The 19,231-nt window shown below is 36.5% G+C and overlaps 1 protein-coding gene across 4 annotated transcripts in view; it reads left to right on the forward strand.

Annotated features, from left to right (window-relative positions):
* The window catches only part of LOC137251077 (otoferlin-like), a 635,511-nt gene that overhangs the window by 171,087 nt on the left and 445,193 nt on the right, over positions 1-19,231 (forward strand). For 3 of the 4 annotated variants that reach the window (XM_067785043.1, XM_067785044.1, XM_067785045.1), the window contains one exon: positions 9,933-10,149. In XM_067785043.1, the coding sequence (XP_067641144.1) occupies positions 9,933-10,149 (217 nt within the window). Of the gene's footprint in view, positions 1-6,889; positions 6,915-9,932; positions 10,150-19,231 lie in introns of those variants that run through there. The other variant, XM_067785046.1, reaches the window with a different exon arrangement.

Here is a 19,231-nt window from a genome sequence, read left to right on the forward strand (position 1 = left end):
ATTGCTTTCACTGACAAGCTTTTCATGGCAGAAAAATACTCGAAGTGTTTGCCAAATCACTGCCTAGGGACGACCCCGCTTAGAAAACCTTTTTTTTGAAAAATACTTGTTTCTCATTTCTTGATTGCTTTGCTCGGGGCTTGAACCCACACACCATCAGATGTAATGTCAGCCCAGCGTTTGCCAAGCTAACTCGAAGCCCCTCCTGTTAAGAAGTAGAGAGTATGGACAAGCGGAGTCCCGAAGTCTCCACTGGCTGGCACGTTCAATTCGCCAGTGGCCATTTTGATTAAAAAAGTTAAATGCCACCGCAAATGAGGTCAAGCAATCCGTCAAAGCTCTCAACCTCACATTGGCAGAGCTTTACGCTTTGGTAGTCGCGGGATCATCTGAGAGGAAATTAAGTTCTCCAACAGTTATAGCGGCGAATAGCATCGCATCTAACGCATCCATCATAGCGGCAACCTCCAACTGAAGGGCATCCATTCATGTGGCAAAGGAGAGGAAGTCGGTGCACAGTAGTGTGTGCTACCAGCGATAACGTTGAAGTCGGTCAAAATACGCTTGACCACCATATCATACAGCCAATGTATCACCCTTGTAGAAAGCCCCCAGCGTTTGCCAGCTGCCCAGCTGTATAAGGCAACCGACGTTGTTGTTGTTGTTGTAGCGATTAGGTTACTCCCCGAAGGTTTGGGGAGTGTTATCGATGTGATGGTCCTTTGTCGAATACAGATCCGACACGCTCCGGTAACACAGCAACATTAAGGTGCTGGCCCGACCATCTCGGGAACGATTTATATGGCCACATTGAACCTTCAGGCCATCCCTCCCTCCCCACCCCCAAGTTCCATGAGGAGCTTGGGCTCGCCAGAGCCTCGTCTGTTAGTGAAACGGGATTCGCCGCTCGAAGGTGAGGTTGACAATTGGGTTGGAGAAGCTATATCTTCCGCTACACAACCCCTTGAATCCCACAACCGACGTTCTCCTAGCGCTGTCCTTCAAGTTAAGCTTACATGACAGCTTGTTGTCAGTAATAATTCCAAGACTGAATACTGTGAGACAGCACTCCCGGTACTCACCCAATAGAGGCTGGTTTAAATTGATGAACCTTGCACCTCCGCAACAAAACGAGCTCAGTTTTGAGCGTGTTAACGGCTAAACCACATGACATGGCCACGACAACCAGGTAGCCTTGTTAAACATCCTTCAGAGTATTCAGAAATTTGCTTGACATGACTTGCTTGCTTATGTCAAAAATATCGGCGCGTTACTGTATTTTCTACTCTTTTAAGACTGTCTGGGCCATTTATTGTTCATCTGGAAAATTGGTCCGATATAGTCGAAAGGGGTATCAAGGGATGCGCATCACTGCCAGTTATATAAATCCAATTTCGAAATTTAACACTCTAACCGTATAAAAGTTATTTGAGAAAACAGACGATTTCAAAACCAGCTTAAAACGGCCTTCGCATCACCCAATTGACCAAGTTATTAAAACAAAACACTTAAAGAAAAGTTATATAATAAATTTATATGCTCACGTCGAATAATATTTTCAAAAAATTAATACAGAACAATGAATTTAAATAAAATGTCCCAAAATGTCGCACATATTTTTAAATTGTCCTCAAGTTGTTAAAAAAGCAAGTTACCAGAAAAAGATGCCGAATTTTATATCCCGATTGGCTGAAAGAATAAGCGAAATCAGTGATGCAAAATCCTTTAATAGGCTCAACTGGTTTAAATTCTCCTTTGAAATGATTCTCAGCTCAGACTTAAGTTGCATTTATCTTCAACACGTATGAGAAGGGTTTGAAAAATCACTTTATTTGCTTAACTATAAAATAGCGTCTGAAATCTTAATTTTGATTTTCACACTTCATCATTCAATACCCAAGTCTCCCGGTTTGACATTTCCTAAAGTTGGCGACCTTATCCCCAACTAGTCCCTTGGAGTGAATCACATTGGATATAGCCTATCAAACATGATTAAATATGACCAACACGTGACGGCTCCTGTTACAAATGTGAATATGTAAGCACATTTTTTAACCAAGTTAGGCTTTGTCCTTCGCAGGAACACTCAAAGTGGTGAAGCAAAAGCTTTCTCAAGTAAGTCGAACAAATGAGCGGGTGTTCTACAACCCTAACGTAGGGGATAGTCGAACTAGTCTGAAAACTGAAGGCGGTCATCCATAATGATCTATTATATCATAAGGCCGGAAACGAAGACTATTGATGTCAATGTATCGAACACCAACGTCTGCAAATTTTGGTCTACATTTTAAAACTTTTATCCACGGTCTTTGTTAGGTTTAAATTATATAGATGCGCCAATTATTATACGATTTTCACCCATGTGTTACCCAATGATATCCACTTAGACTGCTTATGATTTCGAGGGCGGCATCCTTGGCCGAATAGTTACTCTCCAACGTTTCACGTTTTACTTCTTTTTTAAGTACTACCTTTATATTAAGTCCCTTTCATGTTTGTCTCCTCATTTCCAAACGAACTTTTGACCCACGGAAAAGTCTTTTTCGGTAACTTCTCGTTGAGCTAGACACTTGATACTTAGAACATAGTTCAGATCTGGAGGACATTACAATGCAAGCGAAAAAAATCTGATAGGTGGCGCACGGATGGAGATATACAGAAAATTAATTTTCAAATGGAAATTTTGCGATTGGCTTTTAACTAACTTCTCGGTGATTTAGAGACTTGAAACTTAGCATATAGTTTGCGAGTCGAAGGCACTACAATTCGTGGAACACAAGATGCCGCCAGGTGGCAGACGAATCGAGATAAACGAAAATCCCTGAAAATCCCTGAAAAAACGCAGGGAATCATGCGATCGATTTATAAGTAATTTCCCGGTTAGCTAGAGACTTGAAACTTGGGCCGTGAGTCAGAACCCGGTGACAATGCAATATTTGATCAAAAAAATTTCGCTAGGTGGCGCATATTAAGAAAGATATTAAGAAAATTATTATTGGTAAAATTTTGTTAGCTGACCTAATCATGTGAAAACGACTTCATAGCTTAAAAGGACATTAAACGGAAATGTGAAGCTTCTCAAGGCCAATAATGACATATCAATTTTAAAAATCGGGTGTCAAATATCCAAGTTACAACGAAAAAACATTTTCGGCTGTATTTCGAAGGATCAAAAAAAATAAAAATAAAATTTTTCCGAAACTCTCTCAACATGATCTTCAAATTTAGGGGCGGACATTAGCAACTTTTTTTTTTGTATGGGGACCAACCCAGTCTAATGCATACCCCTTCTCCATCTTGCAGACCCCTATAATCTTGGTACTCTTCAATATACATCGTTTCATTCTCAAATATTTTGCGAAGGGTGGGTCATAAAGTCAACGGCCATAATATCAATAGACCTTATGTCAATTTCAAATGACCACACAATCAGTTGATGTTATTTCCGTAAGAAGGAGTCATATCGTCAAATTTTAAATGGTGTCTATGTCAAGTGGCTATAAGATCAATAATTTTGTTTAACGCCTCTGCATATTACAGATTAATTTACAGTTACATTTTGTTATTTTCCGAACGAAAAAAATATTTGAGTATAGAAGTTATTAAATTTAGGAATATTGACTTTTGGAATTGAAATGCCAATATGAGTTGAAAAAATTGTATGGGCGCTGCTTTTGTTTCATCGCAGTGAAAAATTGGATTAAAAATGGCTCTAAAGGATTTCCTTCAAATGAGAGGAAAGTACTAAACTAACCGCCTAAACCATTCTGTGGAGCTTCTTTGTTTTTGGTCTCGATGCAATAAAGATTTGTTTTTTCCCAAGTGGCCATAAGGTCAAAAAGTCCATAAGCCAGTTGGCCATATTGTTTTTTCTTCTATCTTTAAAGCCTAGCAAAATACATGCCAGCCAGCCAAAGGTGTCCGCGAGTTATTCTCTTAAGGCTCTCTATTTGCCGCGCTGATCCTTCAATAGATATCTCCAAAAAGCTACGAAAGGAGCGTAACTGATGTTGAAAAATACATCTTCATACAAGTGAAGAAAGTATTCCTTTAGGACTTCTTAAGTGCGCGATTTCGGAATTCTTACAACGCTTCCTTGAATAATCCCCTTAACGGACCTCTCTTCTATTCGGCTCTGAGTAAAGTTTTTGTTATACATATTCGTTCCTAGAAAGTGTTGAAACTACTGTTGAATCCTCACAAGATTTAAGAAAAAACGTTCTTTACGCTCCCACTTCTGAGTGTTTCGTAGTATTTTTATGCAAAAATGAGAAAGTTAGGAAATTGTGGAAACAAAAGTAAACATCAAATAAAGTAACTTCAAGAGAAATAATGTGAATCGAAGCTAAAAATGTATACGGGGTTTGTACCCATCCAATTTCGCATTAAATTCAGTTGTGTTATACACCTAAACACAAACATACATTTGGAAATATGTTCAATCAAACATTGAAGTAAAACTAACAATTCAATTTTGTTGCCAATCAAATGAACAGTTCTAGCCACACGCAGCAAATCAGCATTAGATAACCTTTAAGGGTGCAGAAATTACGACAAGGCTCTGATGCGAACAATCGCTTTTATGAGGTATATACTATTTATTCCACCGATATCTACGATTTTTCAGACCTCAATATATGCCATATACGAAAGCTATATTGGTCTGATCTGGGCGATTCCGACAAATGTCTAATTGGATACCGAAATATTCTCGCACTCATTGTCAACCTGTCAATTCGGTACTCTTATTGGTGAGTCTATCTCTTCTCCTCTAAGGACTTACAATTTTAGGTTACGTGACAGAGTTAATATACCATTTCATTTGCATGAAGGTTATAAAAATCACACTCCGCACAAATTAATGTAGACAGAATGTCTCAAATTGTTCGACAGGTGTAAAACTGAATTTAGCAAAGAAAGCAAATTCAATAGACGCCGCCGGAAAGTTTTGTTTATATGTATTTAAGGAAATCGACGTTTCGGCCATTTTGGAAAGATCCGCGGCTTCTGCCTCAAAATCCCGATAGATAAAAAATTTCGGGAGTAGCTCCTTGCGGAGAGAGGGATAAATACTTAAAATAGTCACACTTTTATAGCGTAGTTTCACCGAAGGATATGTTCTGGGCTAACTCTAATATCCGTCGTCTGTACGATTTCTTTAAATCATTTGTGGCTTCATGCTGGTCACGCACAAAGGCAACTTACGATTGCTATCAATTATCTACTAATAGTCACGACTTTCGTGGCACAGTTTTAACGGTTAGCGTCAATGCTGGCTTATTATTCATCGCGCCAAAGGGCGCCTTCAGTTTTTTCGGCTGTTTCGACGTGCGAACAGTAGCAATCCCAACCACCAGTCGCTATCACGCATCCTGGCCCTTTGTCACAGTGTCTTAACCTGTCTTGGAGGTTTCATGTTTGTAGCTCAATGAGAAGTTAATTTAAAAGTTGTAGCTCAATGAGAACTTACATAAAATCAATCCCAAATTCCGGCCGTTTCGTACGATTTTTCTAAATATCTCATCCCGTGCGCCCCCTAGCGATTCTTTTTGCATCGTGTCATCGGCTGTCATCAATCTCTGAATTAAGTTTGAAATTTCAAATCTAGATCATCGAAAAGTTACTTAAAAGCCGGTTTCAAATTTCCAAATTATTATCTAATTTTTTCGATCCGTGCTCAACCTAATGGAATTTTTTTCTCCTTTTGTTCCTTTGCCACAGTGTCTTAACCTGTCTCTGAGGTTTCATGTCTGTAGCTCAATGAGAAGTTACTTAAAAATCGATTGCAAGATTTTTTCCTTTTGTTGAATTGTCACGGTGTTCTAACCTACGTGTAAAGTTTCACGTTTGTAGCTCAATCAGAAGTTACTTCAAAATCGATTGCAAGATTTGTATGAAAAGCGGACAAACATTCAAGCCACCTAAAATAAAGGAAGTAAAAATATTTAGTTAGCTTTTGTGAGGATGCAAAGTTTCACGTTTTTTGTGGTCTGCATGAAATAGCTATGACAATGAATCACTTATCTCAACAATATACGTAAACGTAAGTATTAGATGAAATTTGAAGCTTCCAGCCGTTAAATTTATATACCATACTTATACTTTGGTGAAAGAACGTTAGATATTGCCAAGGTGGTTGCCACTTTAAATGGATTTAACTTCGAGCCTCTGGCCAAGTTTCTCGCGGATAGCTTTAAAATTAGTGCCTATTATTAAATTAATTTTTGTAGCTCGTTAGAATTTTATTTAACACGTGGTACGACACGCAACATACTCTGTTATTGTCGCTAGTATCTACTTTAATATATTTATTCAAGTGTTTCGATGTACGCAAAAGCATAAGTCATACTCGTATCTGATTTTTTGGAAAAAATAAATATATACTACGTGTGTGTGGGATATACTATATATATGACCAATTTCATCCATTTTTTCAGACAAGAATATGTGCAATATATGCTGAAGTTTGAAGCTTCAATTTGATAAATTGAGGAAGATATAAATCCTCTTTTTTGAAAAATCGTTTGTATAGGGGATATATGCTATAGTGGTCCCATCCGGCCAGTTCCGACAAATGTCTAATTGGACACCTACATATATATATCCGCTCACCAAATTGTATCAAGATATCTCAAAAATTGAGGGACTAGTTTGCATACAAACGGACAGACGGACATGGCTAAATCAACTGAGGTCTATCTGTTTAGGTCACCAGCCTAAATATTCGCTACCACCCTAATGCACATTTTTTGGCAATATTATTATTTACCGGTAACGGCCCACCCCTGCCGAGCGCTAACTTCAAAGGGGAAAAAATCGACGAAAGTTGGCTATCGGCAGGTGGTGCGGACCTTTTTCGTTTTTAAATATTCTTTTCTATTTTGGAACGTTTACGAACCAGCAGCTAGCCCAAGGTGAGTTATCCAAACCAACCATTTTTCATTTTTTCTAAGTTGCGTTTCTCATTATAATTAATATTTGAGATAACTAATTTTCCTACATGTGAATTTGCCAAGTGCATAGTAAAGTGTGCTGTAATTAATTCTCCGCTTTGTGGGGTTATATATTTTTACAATTTAATATTTGCGATTGTTATTGAATCTAGATTTCCAATTAATCACTTGCCTAAATTTAAATGTGCACATGCCCTGTGGATTTGAATTAATTTGAATTTGTTAAACCCCTTGCAATAAACAAAGCAAAGAGTGTTCCTTTTAATATAGTGAATAAAATTGTTATTGTGTGATACTAACTCGGTCTTTTCTTTTCTTTTATTTGCGACGCACCCGCCCGACTTCCTGGGTCTCCACTGCCACGCAAAACACTATCTATTTCCTTTAAGAACTTACAATTTTGAGATTCGTCACAAAGTTAATATACCATTTCATTTTCAGGAAAGGTATAAATATCGATATCGGTCTACCATTTTTTAGTTTTAGGGCGACAAACGCGTAGCAATTCATTCCTTTATATAAATTAGGGTGGTCCTCATATATCAACAAGTAAGGTAGGTTAAGTTCGGGTGTAACCGAACATTACATACTCAGTTGAGAGCTATGGTGACAACATAAGGGAAAATAACCATGTAGGAAAATGAACCGAAGGAAACCCTGGAATGTGTTTGTATGACATGTCTATCAAATGAAAAGCACTAAAGAGTATTTTATGAGGGAGTGGACCATAGTTCTAAAGGTGGACGCCATTTAGGGATATCGCCATAAAGGTGGATCAGGGTTGACTCTAGAATTTGTTTGTACAATATGGGTATCAAATGAAAGGTGTTAAAGAGTATTTTATGAGGGAGTGGGCCATAGTTCTATAGGTGGACGCCATTTAGGGATATAGCCATAAAGGTGGATCAGGGTTGACTCTAAATGAAAGGTTTTAATGAGTATTTTAAAAGGGAGTAATCCTTAGTTCCATAGGTGGACGCCGTTTCGAGATATCGCCATAAAGGTGGACCAGGGGTGATCCTAGAATTTGTTTGTGCAATATGGGCATCAAACGAAAGGTGTTAATGAGTATTTTAAAAGGGAGTGGGCCTTTGTTCTATAGGTGGACGCCGTTTCGAAATATCGGCATAAAGGTGGACCAGGGGTGACTCTAGAATGTGTTTGTGTGATATGGGTATCAAATTAAAGGTATTAATGAGAGTTTTAAAAGGGAGTGGTGGTAGTTGTATATGTGAAGGCGTTTTCCAGATATCGACCAAAATGTGGACCAAGGTGACCCAGAACATCATCTGTTGGATACCGCTAATTTATTTATATATATAATACCTGCCAAGATTTTAAGGTTTTTTTATTTCGCCCTGCAGAACTTTTTCATTTTCTTCTACTTAATATGGTAGGTGTCACAACCATTTTACAAAGTTTTTTCTAAAGTTATATTTCGCGTCAATAAACCAATCCAATTACCATGTTTCATCCCTTTTTTCGTATTTGGTATAGAATTATGGCATTTTTTTGATTTTTCGATATCGAAAAAGTGGGCGTGGTCATTGTCGGATTTCGTTCATTTTTCATACCAAGTTAAAGTGAGTTCAAGTAAGTACGTGAACTAAGTTCATTAAAGATATGTCGATTTTTGCTCAAGTTATCGTGTTAACGGCCATGCGGAAGGACAGACGAACGACTGTGTATAAAAACTGGGCGTGGCATCAACCGATTTCGCCCGTTTTCACAGAAAACAGTTGACATCATAAAATCTATGCTCCTACCAAATTTCGAAAGGATTGGTTAATTTTTGTTCGACTTATGGCGTTAAAAGTATCCTAGACAAATTAAATGAAAAAGGGCGGAGCCACGCCCATTTTGAAATTTTCTTTTATTTTTGTATTTTGTTGCACTATATCATTACTGGAGTTGAATGTTGACATAATTTACTTATATACTGTAAAGATATTAAATTTTTTGTTAAAATTTTACTTTAAAAAAATTTTTTTTTTAAAAGTGGGCGTGGTCCTTCTCCGATTTTGCTAATTTTTATTAAGCCTACATATAGTAATAGGTGTAATGTTCCTGCCAAATTTCATCATGATATCTTCAACGACTGCCAAATTACAGCTTGCAAAATTTTAAATTACCTTCTTTTAAAAGTGGGCGATGCCACGCCCATTGTCCAAAATTTTACTAATTTTCTATCCTGCGTCATAAGTTCAACTCATCTACCAAGTTTCGTCGCTTTATCTCTCTTTTGTAATGAATTATCGCAATTTTTCGGTTTTTCGAAATTTTCGATATCGAAAAAGTGGGCGTGGTTATAGTCCGATATCGTTCATTTTAAATAGCGATCTGAGATGAGTGCCCAGGAATCTACATACCAAATTTCATCAAGATACCTTAAAACTTACTCAAGTTATCGTGTTAATGGACGGACGGACGGACGGACGGACATGGCTCAATCAAATTTTTTTTTCGATCCTGATTATTTTGATATATGGAAGTCTATATCTATCTCGATTCCTTTATATATGTACAACCAACCGTTATCCAATCAAACTTAATATACTCTGTGAGCACTGCTCAACTGAGTATAAAAATGTATTATCGTTTTTACGCCTGAGACTTGAAAAATCGGTAACATGATAAGTATATGTATAAGTGTCAGATGGGCACTAGAGTCAATAGAAATCAACTTTTAAATTTCAGTATCAGCTTTTCTTATTAAAAAATATTAATTTACCTACAAATCGTTTAACGGAAAATAATATCCCCCCCTGGAAATGAAACTTTCCACAAATTAATTTGACCAAAATCCTACACAATCAATACTAAAAAAGAACTAAGGTCAACAAGCATGGTTATTTATTCGCTGAACTTTGAACACTCGAAGACACAAACAGAAATAAATTATTGAACAAAGTCAATATCCAATATCACGTATAAATAACTTTTTCTCAAATCTGTTAATACTTATTTGTTCTCTTTCAGTCTTTTATATGGCCATTGGCAAGACCAGCCACAGACGAGGAGCCACTCATCGTCGAGTTGCGCACACAAACCACAAAAACATTACTCCGCACCGGGCTAAGTCATGCTTCTGGCGGCTTAATGGGCAGCGGAGGGAGTAGCGGTAGTGGTGGGAGCATGAGTGGCATCATAAGTAGCAGCAGTAAATGTGTTGGTCAATATATTGTTTTAATGCAAGGTAAGACTCAACTTTTCAGATTTGTAAATATTGTAACGAATTTGCTTGCAAATCCTCTTATTTGCCTTTTTGCTAAGTTCGTATCACTAAACTGTTGAATAAATAACTACAATATTGAATAATGGAAAAATGGCCTTTATTAAAGTACTTCACAATAACACTTATACTTTGCAATTAGCTGGCTTAATAACCAAACTGATAGCTTAAATTAAACTGACTTTCAAGATAATACTGCTATTGCTCGCTAGATATCGTCTTAATCGAAATTGCTTATAGCGCCTCTACCGCTGGTGCTTTTATACTCTGTGATTTCCTCGTGGCATCTTCTAGGTGCTTCCAGAATTTGCTTAGTTGCTGTCATATAATTATAACTACAGATGCACGTATATAGCTTCTCATATGCGTGTTTTTGTGAGCGACACTTCAACAATTACAATTGCATACTTTTGGGAGCATCTCTTCTCTGCTGCGTGTACGTACATATGTGTAGACATAATGTTTTATTCGTTTATGTAGATACATAATGATTGATCTATGGATGTGCATACAAGGCGCTACTTAGCATCGGCTTAGAGATGGCAGCACCCCTTAGTTTTGCTAATATTCGTAACAATATGTATAATGGAATAATGGAAAAAAGTTAAGGAGCTTAAATACGCATCTATGGAGTGTTCTTAAATTATGAGGCTCAAAAAGACATCATCTAAATTTGGTTTGGAAACATAATTCAAGTAATTAGGACACGCTCTTGCACAATTTTTTTAGACGTGAAAAATTGCCCATTCTTATAACACCAAGTGATGGCAGGCTGGCCTAAGTGAGGACCACTTCGTCCTCTTTGGTATCTACACTTAGTTATGCTTAAGTGAGAAACGCTCCAAATCGCTTAGGTCAGTAGTCTACATTCTCACACATGCAAATAATGAGTTTCCCAAATGCATGTTTCACACTTGCAAGCGATGAAATATCTCAAAGAGATTAATAACAAGCGAACCACTAAGACAGTATAGCCATTAAGTAACTAGTTTTGTTCATATTCGAAAAACGAACAGAGGTCATGTTCACTGTATAGTTTATTTGTTACTGATCTATTTGTTTTACTTAGCTCCAGTTTTTGTGTGTGAAGGGTTATTACTCTCACAACCACCAACTCGAGCAATACCCGCAAATACGACGTGGTTATTCGGAGTGTTCCGCATTTTTAAACGGCAAAGAAATATCACCATCGATAATAAAATATTATCAGAGTGTCTTTATTGCCAGAACAACAAAAAAATCTTTTCCAAATGTAACTTTACAATCACTCGTGGCAGCAGGGTAGGCTGGATGGCTGATTGATACATCTCCTAACGAAAGTGTCCAAGTTTATTTCAAGTACTCCAACATCAACTACCATCACTTTCCTCTTAAACATTTTTTCCATGGTGAATGGCTCGGCGAATGCCGATTGGGTGCATACTCGACCATCTAGATACTTCTTAATTACTTAGTCTTCAACAAACCAATTTTCTTCCCTTATGAACTCAAATGGAAGCAAAGGTTCTTACCTCTGCCGAAATGTCGAAAAAAGATCCGTTTGAAATTTGAGTACTCTTGAATGTTGTCCTGGACGAAAAAAAAAATTAGTAAACCCACTTTTCTTCCTCTCCAACCTCACAGCTTCGGCAGAGGGAGCTTGTTTGTTGTGCTTCAACATCGAATCATCGGCGCAATAGTTATCTCAGTCCTCACAGTGCAGATTTGTCAAGATTAATATGGAGGCTCGCTTTATTTCGGAATCGGCCCTGGTTGTCAACAAAAACCTTTCTTCAAAAACAAATTCTTCAGGCGAAGCCAAGCACCAGATCCCTTTCTAAGAACTTATTTTTTTACTTTGTGTTACCCGATCTCTTTATCACATTCCAGCTCAAATCATTACCTATTATATATCACTGAAAATATTTTAAAATATTATAAATATCTTAAGAGTTTTTTTTCTAACAAATTTTTAAAACTCTTATAACAAATCGATATCTTTTCAATATCAATTCAAACATTTTTTCGATAACATTTCAACCATTTTTGAGAGCAAATCGATAACTCTCCGGTAGCAAATCGCCCCGATAACATATCTATACTTTAAAGATAATAAACGATAACTTTTAGATGAATAATTGATAACTACTAACAAAATAATAGCAAATCGATAACTTTTGTATAGCGAACCAACAACTCGTCGATAAAAACTTCGATAACACGAAACAATAACTCCTCTATCCTCGTCGCAGTTGAAGTATGAACCACAGAAACATATCACTCACACCTTTACTCGGTACTTCGCACCACCTCACATCTGAGTGCTTCGCGTCAGCTCCTCAGATATCTTCAGAGCAGATTAATTATACAATACGAAGCAGCTCCGGTGTGAAGCAGTAGTTTTGTCAGTGATTGCATTTATAGGAAAGAGTGATATCGAACGAGACGCAGATACCTTCATATTAACTCTGCCAGTGGTCGTTGGCCGCAGAGCTATGATCATATCTACGTAAAGCTCATACAGCTCATCATAATCCTCCTTCAATACATTCGCTTGGTCATAAATTTTCGGAAGATTTTTTTCGCGCAATACTTGAAGGACCATCATATGAGTGAGAATGTGTTTTTTGATTTTCGTAAGATAACTTTACATTTCAATTGCTTACTCAGTCCAAAAAAGTAGTAGTCCCTTGTTGATCGGCTCCGACTATCTAAATAAAGATTTCAAAATCCCGATTTATATCTGCCGCTAATTGTTATTGTCCTCAGTTTCTTATAAAAAAAATCGCTTCGTTGGGAGTTGGTTTATCTGAATCCGCCGTTGCTTACGAATAGTGAAGAGAAGGTCTTGCCAACCCAACGTTTGTATTCATAACCACGGTTTCCGCTTTGGTCCATTTGGACCAAAATGGCCCCTTCCGACCCTATTTGGTCCGGTGGTCCCTTTTTCAATTTTGGTGCTTTTTAGGTAGTAGCCACAATTTTGGTACTCTTTTTTTTTACTGAGGTAAACATTCACAACATTTGTCACACTTTCATTAACCCACATATTAGGGCGGGTCGATTTAAAAATCGCTCATTGCTCTGTGAGAATCGTATTCTAGGGATCAAAATAAAAAACTTTGCCGAAGGAACCATACCTCTAAAACGAATTCTGATGGGTCGAACTTTTGGGTAGGGGCAATTTCAATTCTACCTGCTGTGTCTTGTGGTGCCTTAAAAAAAAACAACACAAGCAATTTTACGATCTGCAATTGTGTCACAGTGATACCTTCATTTTTTAAAACGGTTGAATAAAAAACCCACACAACTATGTTTACGGCATGCAAATGCATCACAGTGATGCCTTGGTTTTAAAAGGGGGTTGTAAAAACGCTAATTTCTAATAATTTTTTTTAATTTCTTTTCTATTACTAAGTTAAATTCATTTTTTCATTTACATATGTTCTGACTAAATAAATTTCTAAAGAGAAAAATAAACTCCAAAAAGGAAAAAACATAGGCATTTCAAAGTGGGATTTTTCAAAATTCGCCCCTACGTCCCAAAGGGGGTGACATCAGAATTCGTTTTAGAGGTATGGTTCCTTCGCAAAGTTTCTTATTTTGATCCCTAGAATACGATTTTCACAGAGCAATGGGCGATTTTTTTGCCTCCCCACTTCCATGGAATTCTTACCACAAAAATTGCAAAGTCAACTAACAACTAATTGCGCTTAAAACCAATTTATTTTTATATTAAGATTTTGAAGCAAATGTAAAAGAGATTTGATTTCGGAAGAAGTGTTTTGCGAAAAGTTATTCCCGTAGGTATAGAACCACATAAACTTCAATAACAGCACTATTAACCAAATTCGAGTACCTAATTAAATGTAATCAGGCTCCGTTATTGCACATTTGAAACTATCAAGACGTTTGATTTCAAATCCGAGGCCTGGGGCTAGAGTCAGTAAATGTGAGTTTTTCAAAAATTACACTTACTGAATCTAAGGCTCTTATATAAAATTTTAATGTTAAGGGAAAAAATTAAGCATCTATAATAATAGCATTAACAAAACTGCTTCGAAGAATTGCTTGGCCTCATTTATGATTTACTGAGTTTGCCACATAGTTCGGCAAAACCAAAACTCAGATATACATTTTATTTCATTGCAATGAACAACATAATGCTGGAACTAAGAGCTTTGTCAGCAAAACTAGATTCAAAACGTTTGGTTGTTAAAAGACATAGACTTATCCTAGAAATGTGAAAATGTAATACATAAAAGTACATTTTATTTTGGTTTGTGCAGTTTGATTTAAAGCAAATTCTTCTATTCGCTATTTTTAGAAAAATTTTGTATAGGAAACTATGGAATAATCCTAAGATTTTAAAATAAAACACAAATTTGGTATTTTTCTTGAGATTTGATCCTTTTTTCGTTGAATTTTGGTCCCAATTAAAACATGGTATGGCAACCGGGTTCATAACCAAGAATTTTCCCAAAACTCAAAAACTTTTTCTTTTATATAAGAGCTATTAGGCCGGTGGTTTTTAAGCGAAAAACTAAGTTTTCCTTTATCCTCCTACGCGTTTCGGTACATTTTGTACCTTCCTCAGGGAGATCTGTTTTTATTAATAACATAAAACAATTATTCGCAAAAGAAACATTTTACACAACATTGAGAATTTCACTTACATTACATTCAATTAAATTAAAAAAAGTGATCAGGAGTTCAGGAATGAAAACAAGTTGAAAATAAAAAATATTCTATACAAAAACGGGTACCCTAATGCAGTCACTGAGAAGCTAATAACTACAACAATTAACAATACTGAACATTCAAATATTAATACACAAAACAATAATGTACGGGATAACATAATATACACAGGAATTACATACATACCAGGCTTAACGGACAACAAAAGTTTGAGAAATATCATAAACAACAACAACGTAAGATTTGCGCACAGACCACACTGCACTCTGAATAAAATTTTTACACGAACAAAAGACACAATCGAAAAGGAGCAACAACATAATGTGATATACGAAATCAAATGCAAGGGAAAAGCTGGCGAAGACTGCAACAAAATTTATATAGGGACAACAAAAAGAGCATTAGGAATACGAATAAGCGAACACAAAGCAGACGCAAGAAACAAAAAGACCTCTACGGCACTTTCGCAACACCTATCAATACACAATCACTCAGCTGATTTTTCGAATGCGCGTATATTGGACATAGAAAGAAGAACAAAAACAAGGCTAACACTAGAGGGCTTGCGAATACAACAACGAATAAAAGACTGTGTAAACTTCAAAGAGGACGTAGACAATATCAACTGTGCTTACTTCACAGCAATCAAAAAGCACACAGTGTGATGAGATGAGCAACGTAAAGGATGCAGCGCGAATATATGTGTGTTTATAGTTTTGAAAAAATTTTTTTAATTTAATTGAATGTAATGTAAGTGAAATTCTCAATGTTGTGTAAAATGTTTCTTTTGCGAATAATTGTTTTATGTTATTAATAAAAACAGATCTCCCTGAGGAAGGTACAAAATGTACCGAAACGCGTAGGAGGATAAAGGAAAACTTAGTTTTTCGCTTAAAAACCACCGGCCTAATAGCTCTTATATAAAAGAATCCAAACATAATAAACATTGGCCCATCAAACAACTGAATCAAAAACTTTCTATTACGCATAATTTCAATTTTTTACCCAAAACTTTTCCGCATATGATATGCATACAAGAACAGAAATAATTATAATATTTATTACTCCCTATATCCGTTAACTGTTTTACAATACAAACACTTTTACAGCAAAATAAAAAACTAGTAATTAGTTTATGCTAAATATCCTGTATTTAGTTGAAATGTACATATCGATCTACTTTGTTGGTATGTATATTTAAAGCCCACTCAAAGCCCTTGATGTGGGCCATGTGCTGATTTAAAGGCAACAGCTTCATTCGTACAAACGAGCATAAGCAGGGGACAAGGTCAATGAAAAATGTTGAGGCAAAAACAAAAATAGCTTGAACAGTGCTGTTCGTGTTGGAGGTTTTTAGGTTTTTTTTTTTTTTTTGGCAAATGAAAAGTTGTTATTGTTGTTGGTATTGTTGATTCCACATTTTGCTTACAAAATACATTTGCTTTATTTGCAACTAAAAATTTAGGCATATCCTTGCAAAAACACGCAATCTTTGTTTATACAGAGGTGGCCATATTGTTGACCCTTGGGAGTTACTAATTGAAAATTAATTTCTTGAAAGTTTTGTTTACATATTGTCAATTATGGTAAAACTAACGCGCCTCAGTGATATATGACGCACTTTAAAGAAAAAAGTACCCTAGAAGCTCGAAAGTAGTTGCGGGGTTATGCTATTGGTGATCAAATCCGAAAAACTTTTTCTTCTTTAGTGTCTTTGCTTTTGAAGTAAAGTGACCTGCAAAGCACAACCGAAAAAGTATGTGCTTAATGACCCCCATATGCATACGAAATGCAACATGAGTACTATGTTTTAATCAGCTTTCTTGCTGACAGAGCGAATATTCAGCCGCTGTACTATTTGGGTGGGTTGGGTTGCGCCACAGGGCTATGTGCTTTCGCCTCTGCTATGTATACTGGTAGTTGATGATCTTCTGGAAACCTTCAGAGCAGGAGGAACGAGGGTTAACCCATACGTGGCCATTAAGTGATTCTGATCATAGTGTAACGAATTTACTGCAGTTCCGCTTATTCCAAATCTTCTGCTAAGGTTCGAATCACTAAACTGTTGAATAAATAACTCCAATGTTGAATAATGCAAAAATGGCCTTTATTAAAGTACTTCACAATAACACTTATACTTCGCAACTGATAGCTTGCTTAAACCAAAACTAATTTTCGTGCCTCAATTGTTGCTGCTTTTATACTGTGCGGTTTCCTCGTTGACATATTTCTAGGCGCCTATATTTCCAGAACTAACTAGTTAGTTATCAGCTATAAAATTACCAGCTATAACTACGTTTATAGCTTCTGATATGCGCGCGTATATGTGAGTGATACTTGCACAAATTATTGCCTACTTTTGGGAGCATCTCAGATAAGATATATGCATGTGTTTGTGCGTCTCCCTCCGTACCGAAAGGGACTAAACGACATAAGAATCCGCTATATGGAAATCAACCAAATGAGGGCACGTGACCACATAAATGACGAGGGGACGATTAAATGACATTATAACTGACCTTACTTTCGACACGATGTCACGCCGGTTGTTGGCTTCGAGATCCTTAAACCAAATAGGTTACCAAACAGCTGCCTATAACTGCTGACTTTATCACGTAGCTCCTAGCCTCTTAGGTAATTATACATAGATTCACCAGAAAACAAAGGAGACGCATAGAGGGAAAAACAATTTTCGTTTCTTCAAAGATCTAGCTATTTTTCTTTGTATTGTCATTCGTTGCGATCGTTACAGCAAAACAATTAGCTGCTACAATATCAATAAATGAATCTTACCTAAAAATCACAGACTAATTTGCTCACCCCAACAAGAATTAAGGTTAGAGTAGATGAGAAAACGAATCGAATTCTTCAGTGTTTCTTTAAGGTGGAAGGGGACCTTATTTATTTTGACTTACATTTTACAAATGAAAAACTGTGTTTGCAACTCCCACTATTTTCGCACAACTTTTCACGAGTTTTATTTCTTTTGTATACCACTAAGGATGAGTGGCCTAGTCGTTCAAATAATCGATAAGTGTGACAACATTGTACTTTTAGTGTTTCTCAAATAGTTCTCTAATCGAACTCTAACCTGGTTCTCTAACTTTTTTTTCTCTTGCATTAGAAACTGTGTTTGCTTGGGCGTTATCACAGCTAATGTTTCCTGTAACAAGAGCTGTGATTTTGTCTGTAGCTGAACTTTTAGGAAAGCGTGATTGCGAGCGAGCCGTAATAGTCGGATTGTCACAGTGATTTCTTGGAAGAAGACGCTGCGATTTACAGTTTGTTTTGAGAAAAAGTGCGAAAGTCACAGCTGCATGAATATTTTTCAACTCTCAGCCTCAGATCGTCAATTGTCTTAATTTTTTTCCCGTTTTTAAGTAAAAGTTCACCTGACAAGGAACGCACCAACAAGCACTGAGGACATACACTTGCAGTCCTTATGTGATTAACTTTTTGATGCTAAGACAAGCACAACTTGTTTCAAAAGGACTTTTCCATTACATCTGGTGACATTATGGCTACTTGAACTGTTGCAACAATTTGTAAATCCCCCAAATAAGAAAAGTCTTAGAACTTTTGCTGTGTATGTGTGTATATGCATTTATGTATGTACATAGCTCTGTTTGCTCTAATGCGGAAACATTCTATCAAAAAGATGTTATTTCAATGCGTAATTCTACAGAGAAGGGTTACAGTTTAGCTGCACATTGTATGACCACCACTGTTACTATTTAAATGGGTCAAGAACAATATGCCACACACATTTTACCGGCTGTTAGGACATCGTATTAATAAGGTAGATTTTTAGCCGACACCTGATTGCACGTGTCTGTATAGAGATATGTGTATGTACTTATATATATATATATACTTGTATCTACATATTATACCATTCCGTGAACCTCATAAGCATCATAAGCGTCATATTAAAAAAGTTGTGGTGAACCATTCACTTAATATGATTATGATGCTAATAATAATGATGGCAATAATTATGAATGTACTTGCAATGCTACTGCTTTTAATATTTTGTACTCTGCTGGCACAAGCGTAAATAATTTATTTTTCATGGCACGCAGAAAGCAGCCATTCGCAAAATATTTACTTTATTCCTTTTTTAACTGTACAACTTTACAACTGAATGCAGGTGGCTTACATCTAAAAACTGCATTAATAATTTAACATATTTTATAGTTTTGACATCAAAATATTTAGAAGTTTGTTTTCATGGCGCATTAAAGTTATTCAGTAGTAGGATTGTGGCTGACCGGATAATCGCGTTCAGGATAGCAGTTAAAAAATAATAGACGGATATGAATATTCCTTCGAGCGTCCAGTAGGCTCTATCCCATGTACATCTTTA

This window comes from Eurosta solidaginis, chromosome 4 (genome assembly GCF_040869045.1).
Source record: "Eurosta solidaginis isolate ZX-2024a chromosome 4, ASM4086904v1, whole genome shotgun sequence".
In the NCBI taxonomy this organism is placed as follows: Eukaryota; Metazoa; Arthropoda; class Insecta; order Diptera; family Tephritidae; genus Eurosta; species Eurosta solidaginis.